This window comes from Symsagittifera roscoffensis, chromosome 3 (assembly GCF_963678635.1).
Source record: "Symsagittifera roscoffensis chromosome 3, txSymRosc1.1, whole genome shotgun sequence".
NCBI lineage: Eukaryota > Metazoa > Xenacoelomorpha > Acoela > Convolutidae > Symsagittifera > Symsagittifera roscoffensis.
In genome coordinates, this window is record NC_087064.1 from 69797978 (window position 1) to 69804739 (window position 6762).

General features: G+C 34.7%; 1 protein-coding gene across 1 annotated transcript; it reads left to right on the plus strand.

Annotated features, from left to right (window-relative positions):
• The first annotated feature begins 5180 nt into the window (after window positions 1–5180).
• Window positions 5181–6762, plus strand: LOC134842418 (melanoma-associated antigen B10-like). The gene is made up of 2 exons (XM_063858744.1): window positions 5181–5373; window positions 6023–6762. Exons 1-2 carry the CDS (start codon window positions 5181–5183, stop codon window positions 6715–6717), a joined length of 888 nt encoding a protein of 295 aa, XP_063714814.1. The 3' UTR covers window positions 6718–6762.

The window sequence follows — 6762 nt, forward strand, 5'->3', positions numbered from 1 at the left end:
TTTTTCTATTTTCTTGGCAATTTTTGTTGATTATCCGTATGCTTCACTTCTTTTGGTATTGATTCTTTGAAAAAAATTTTTAATGAGTCTTGAAGTTTGCTCCGCTTTGGAATTTTGCTTCAGTATCCATTCTCATTTCCTTCCCTTTTTCCCAAAGTGGCTGAAACGGTAACCAAAATAGTCAAGCAAAAATTGAAAGAAAAACAGGAAATTGAGTCGTTTAACATAACACTTAAGGGAAAGAAATTTTAGTGTATATTGTCAGGGGCGAATCTAGGATTTTCTCGAGGAAATTATGTCGGCCTTTTTTTAGGCTGACTAAATAGATTCTCCCAAAGCACAAAAAAAGATATTGTTTGGCAAAATTTTCTGCGTCGCCCGCAAACCTAGAAAAAACAGTCCTAAGAAGCGTTTTTAGGCACTTTTTGGAAAAATTTGAACAGAAAAAAGTGTTTTTTCAGCGCACGTTTCCCCCTCAAAATTAAAAAAATATTGGCGTTAATATAGTAAATATTATTGAAAATAAGTAACTAAAGGCGCATTTAGAAAATTTTTAGGGTCCTTCAGGCAAAAAATGGATATCTCAAAATAGTACCAAGGTGTACCCGTGGGTCAGCAGGGGGTCGAATCCCTGAGGGGGAGGGATCGTCCGCCAATCTCCTCGTCCCCCTTCCTTAATCCGCTAGAAAACAAAGAATTTTTCTGTATGCGAGCTGTGACTGAAAGTGTTTTGGCACTATGGCAAATTAATCCCCAACAGTTTTTTTGAGGTCCTCAAAATTGTTCTAAAAAAGTGTTTGGAAGCAATATTCAAGATAGCTGGTTGCTGTGACCACAATAATAAAAAGACTTATTGATTTTCTTAATTTGTGGTATGATGAGAGGATCTAAAAGAAAACCAAGAACATTGGCATATTTGATAATAATAGTTAAGTTGATAGTAATGCTAACGAAAAACAAGAAAAATGTGTTTAAAAATTTCAATTTTCAGTTTTTTTTTTCGATTTTTAATTCCCAACGAGGGGCTTAAAAACATTGAAAACTAATTTTTACCGTAGTTGAAATAAAGTTAAAGGCTTCACTTGAATTAAACGTCTAATATAAGCTAATTATAGGCCTGCTGGCTCAATTTATTTGCCCTTTAGTGGACTAAAAATTTGATACGGTTTTTCTCATGCTTCTTATTGCACTTATGAATGCAGTCATAAAAATTTCTTCACGCTCAAATTCGATCTTTTGCGGTTTGACTATTGATTTCATTTTAAGTTGAATTCAAATTCATTTCTTGAAACGAAGGAAATTTACTCTCTCCCACAAAAACATGAATGACGCGAAATGAACTGTAGTTTTCAGAATTCTGAGCGGAAAGTATACAGTTTTGAAATTCAAAGGGCTATAACTTTAAAAATTTGTCTTTGAAACTCGAATGCTCAAAACATTTCTGTTACACAAGTCAGTATTTTTATTTTCGTTATCCTTGAGTTTCTTGAAGTTTATGTTGGGGAATATTCAATTTCTGGGGCATCAAGCGGCATATAACCTGCATAACGTCCAGAATGCTTCAAGATTTCACTGACTAAGATCAGATAAGTCCGAATACTTATTCTTTCTAAGCGAATCAAGATTCGTTTGTATCAAATATTGAGTTTTGAAAGTTTTTACAGCACTTGCGAAAGCAAGTGACTTGCAATCGGGTACTAGATTTTTCCCCCGTAAAGAACTGCAAATCTGTAAGAAATTGAACTTACTAAAGTATTAAACCTTAACAACTTCCAGGTTTTTCCGCATTTGGTCTAGAGGTAACGCGGTTGTCTTCGCAGCCTAAGAAATCGTTAGAATTGTTTGTAAGAAATCGTTTTCCGATGTTGAAGAAAATACGGGAGTAAATGTGACTTCTTTATCATCTGAAATGTATAGTTGCACTGAATTGAAATCTAACAGATATTCATTTACCTGTGATTTTTACTACGTGAATTGATGTGGGTTTAATACTGAGCAATTTTGATATGGCGTGCAAAGTATCCAGTTTTTTATTGCGCAAAGCATGGGTGGAAAAAATCTAATTAAAATTGAATTAAGGCAAGCTAATTTGTTTAAATAATGTGGAACTACCTAGAATCAAAAGGGTTCATTTTGTACTTGATAGTACCTGCCAAAGGGGAAAATAAAAAAATTAAAATAATCGATTTCTCATTTGTTTTTTGTTTCTCATTTCAATTACAGAGTCATAAAATGGTAGTTAGAACGTTCTATATCTTAAGTGTTCCAGAGAATCTTACTGATAAACAGTACTCATTCTTACAGGGAATGTGATTTTCTGGTGCATATACAAAACAGTCCGATAAATCATGTAATGAACGAAACAAACGGTCCGGAAAAGTATGAAAAAAAGCGAAAAAACAATCCGATACAAAATAGGCCGAAAAACAGTCCCAAGTAATAATTGTTTTTTGTACAACAAACAAACAACAAAATAGTGATCACAGCAGTCGCGCCAACGTGTTGCAAGCTTGCCAACAGAGGGTAGGACTTAATACAAAATTTAGAGCCGGATATCGCCGCAGAGCGACGACGCGGGCCCACCGGCGACCTTAAACCACACTGTTTTGTATCTGACTGTTTCTTTCGTTCATTACATGATTTTTCGGACTGTTTTGTATTGGACTGTTTTGTATATGCACCAGAAAATCACATTCCCTGTAAAAAAGAGTACTGTTTATCAGTAAGTGGGTTTGCTAAACTAGTTGCTTGCAACATGATTCCCTAAGATTTGCTTATTCTGATTAAGGATTTTAGATTACTGTACAAGTAAGTAGTACAGGAAATTTTGCGGACATTTGAGTTACAGAACAAAAACAAGACTGCCCGTATCAGGGCGAAGCCCTGAATTTTCCGACTGCCTTTTAATGTCTATGGAGCAGTAATAACATGAAAATTTTAAATGTAATAAAATGAGATAAAGAGATTTTTTGTGAAACATCCCCACACGCCATAATAAGAACAAAGTAATAATAAATATTGCTCCTTTTAACAAATCAATTATGGCGTATAAGCTTCCTTGAACCAATTTGGAACGATTTTTAAGACAGATTAAATCTCGCTTACGCGTTACTAGTGCAAAAAATATGGCGCGTTAATTGTCCCAAATTGGCCATAATGGCAACTTTTAAACCCTCATAACTTTACAAAAAATGAACAAAGGTGAAATAGCTTTTCATATTTGAGCTCAGGACAACAATAGTTTTTGACTGATTAAGAAAAATTCCGTCAAAACTGGCTAGTTAAAAAGTCGAAATTTGTCTGAAGAAAAAAACCCACCCGAGCACAAATATTCCGTTACGAAAGTCGGAACAATAAACACATGGTCTTTTTTGTTGATTAATTTTCGTTATAGTGGTGAGGATCAAATCTAGCCTCGTGAAACAATAATCTAATAAAGTAATTTTGCTCCTAAATATTTGTGTTGCGCAAATTCGCCTATCGCTTTTCGATAGAGTAGTAAAATGAAATGTACATACCTTCCAAATTTTATTGCAGTTCAAATCACGAGTGGAAGAACTTTTTTTGTGTTGTCTCCTTTTACGTGAATATTAACATGAATGCAAGTTTCTTCTCCAGTACGTGGTCTAAACACAAAAGTGAACAAAATTTGAAAAGTGAACAAAATTTGTCAAGTATGGTAGCATAATAAACTCCTCTCAGCCGCGCGTTTGATTCCGAAATAAAAAATTAAAGAAATTGTCTCAGTTTCGAGGATTTGGAGTTTGATGACACCAAACTCAAAATATAATGAAATACAATTTAACTCTGCTGCATTTTCTAATAATATTATTTTAGCTGCACCAAATCTCATATTTATTGTTTTTTTTAAGTATCAGCTGGAAAAAACTAACCGGAATTGCAAATTTTTTTCTTTTTTTCGTTTGTCTCTAACTTTTTTGTTCCGGATGGGGAGGAACTTTGTATGTGGGCGTTTTAGTTTTTCTTCCCATCGCAAAACCAGTTACCGCAAATAATCATCAGAATGGGCCGAGTGATATATCATATAAAAGCCCTTTCAGTCGTGATGTGAACGACAATTAAAAATATGATTGGAAAATTCTGTGCCACTTCCACAGCAACCGGCTATCCTTATTTTATTTTGAATTTTTTTCCTCAACTATTGTCATTGGTCGGAACGGTGATTGCACGAAAACCGGCTATCCTTGTTACTTTATTTTGCACTACTTCAGTAGCTATTGGTTATTCATGATATTTGATGATGATTGACAGGAGGCTTAATTGTTTCTGGACTTTTTGAGGTGTTTTCTTTGAGTAGATACAGCAGAGAGTTGTTTTTTTTTAGCATCCGCGAGTTGATAGATATGATAATGATTTGGGATTTTTTGTTCAGGTCTTGGTGATTTTTTGTTCGTTTTTTTTCAGGAAAAAGTCTTGAAGTTTTTTCGCTCAAATTTGATATTTCACGGTTCGATTTTTGAATTTAACTTTTGTTCATTTCCTTTGTTAAAAGAAAGGCAAATTCCACTAAAGGGTATCGATTAGCAAAAGTCTAAAGGGTACGAAAAACGTGATCGACGTCTAGTTTCGAAAGTAGAATTTAATTTTCTGATTTCCCAGTGGAATAAAAAGTTAAACGATTGATCCAGTTTTCTAAAACTTGGTTAATTTTATCAAAAAAGTGCTTTTTGAGAAAAAAACGAGCCAATAATGACCTTTTGAGTACTTATTTAGAAGTCTCTGCCTAAAAAAACAGCGTTTTTGCGCGCGCTCCCTCTCTAAATTACTATGTGTTGGCGCCTTTGAAAAAGTATGGGTAATGAGAAGGCCGAATCCCCGAGTGAGGGTCCCTTAGTCCGCCCCTTGTTACTATTGTTACGAGAAGAGATCGGAAATGTTTCGAATTCATAAAGTGCGCAAAGCAGATGTGATCGGCTGACTAACCCTAAAAATTTCAAAAAACGGCACATTCTTCTAAAAGAAATTACTGCGGTGCAAAAGTTTTAGCCAATATGGCCATTCAAGCATTTCGGCAATATTAGGAAATTCATAATGGCTGGCTTTAAAAGACCAAAAAAAAATTTAAAAAAAAAACGTTCCCCCGTCATAGAAAAGCGACTGGCATCCTTTGCCATTTTTACTTCTATTTAGCTGCAAGATGTGTAAATAATTTCAGTTAAATGAGCCACAAGTTAGCATCAAAATTGAGACAGGAAGGTGGGGGGTCCCAGTCATCTTCATCTGCAGTATCGGACCCATCTATAGACAGTGGGCAGCCATTGGCGAAGCTGAGCAAAACACAGAAGAGGAAAAGTCGAATTATAGAAAGCGACGATGAAGAGGAACCAATGGACATGAACGAACGAGGGGACGGTAAGAGAATTTCACTTCGCATCATTTAGTCAAGGTATAAACAAAACAGATTTAAAAAGATAATAATTAAGAATGGTATTTAAAAATTTGATTTTAAACAATATTTTATTTTAGCAGAAAGCTTAAATTATTTTGGCCCAGTGCAGTTAAATAAATATTGTTCTTACGATTATGCTGCTTCTGTCATATCAGATTTTGCAATCAGATATCCCCTGCCTGGTGTTTTTCATCAAGAAAAATCATTAACTTAATTATAATTGATAATATAATCAAATCGTAATATAGACTTTTTTATTATTTTTTTTCAGACTTAAAACCGATGGATTAAATGTACAATTCCCCTTGCGCAAATTAAAATAGGGAGAGAAAAAACGAGTTTTTTGCAAGACAATTTCGAAGAGAATGTTATATCACCTAAGTAACAGAATGAATTATCGAAATTCATCAAAACAAATTTTAAAAACAAGTTTCAAAGTAATTACTTTTTGCGCGTTTGTATCAGATGCATATTTTCTACAGGGTTAGTTTTAAGAATTAAAACAGAATAAATTTTTAGAATTAATTATTACGGTAGGTCACCTAAGGGTGAGGGTGGGGGGGGGGGGGGAGATTGTACGGTTGATCCCAATCCATAAGCTGTATGTTTTAGCCCCGGATGATCAATCTTCAATTACCCAAAGCAGTTTAAGTGTCACAGATCTTCATTACGAAGAACAAATCAAAAAAGTGTGCAATTATTTTCTAATTTGCGCCAACCATTTAAAACCCGTTTCTAAAGCGAATGTGAAAACGCATATAAACGTCGACCTGAATCGGAAACTTATGAACGATGTCACGACAAAAATGCAACAGGAGTTCGACTACACAGTCGTGGAGTTTGCGAAAGATAAATTTCTGATCAGAAAAGATTACCCAGCAGAAGTTTCGAACAGTGGCGAAAACATTTTTCAATTCGACGAAGAAAACTCAAGTGAACTTGGGCTTCTATGGATTATTGTATGCTGTCTGATTATGGACGGGGAATCGGTTTCTTTATCCTCGTTACTAACTGGGCTGCAATTTTTCGGTATTTATGAAAACCAGGAACATGAAATTTATGGAAATATTAAGAATCTAATCACTAAGAAGTTCGTCAAAGAGGCTTATTTGAGGATAGAAAAAGAGGACAATAACATCACTGCAGACGAAAGGTCAAATGTAGATCCATATTTAAATGCCAAAGTTTTTCTTGGCAATCGAAGTCTAGCAATGGTTGATAAAAAGAAAGTACTGGATTACGTGAGTCAAGTTTATGGAAACAAACCAGAAGATTGGATCGAACAATTCGACGAGTTTGGGGGATAAGTGATTCTAGACTGAACAGAAAAAAAACTGAACTTGTTTAGTGTT

Bases quoted from the DNA above. Each gene is read 5' to 3' on its own strand.
- LOC134842418 (XM_063858744.1), top strand. From the start codon at position 5,181: ATGAGCCACAAGTTAGCATCAAAATTGAGACAGGAAGGTGGGGGGTCC. The intron at 5,374-6,022 runs GTAAGAGAATTT...TGTATGTTTTAG, and splicing joins CATGAACGAACGAGGGGACG to CCCCGGATGATCAATCTTCA.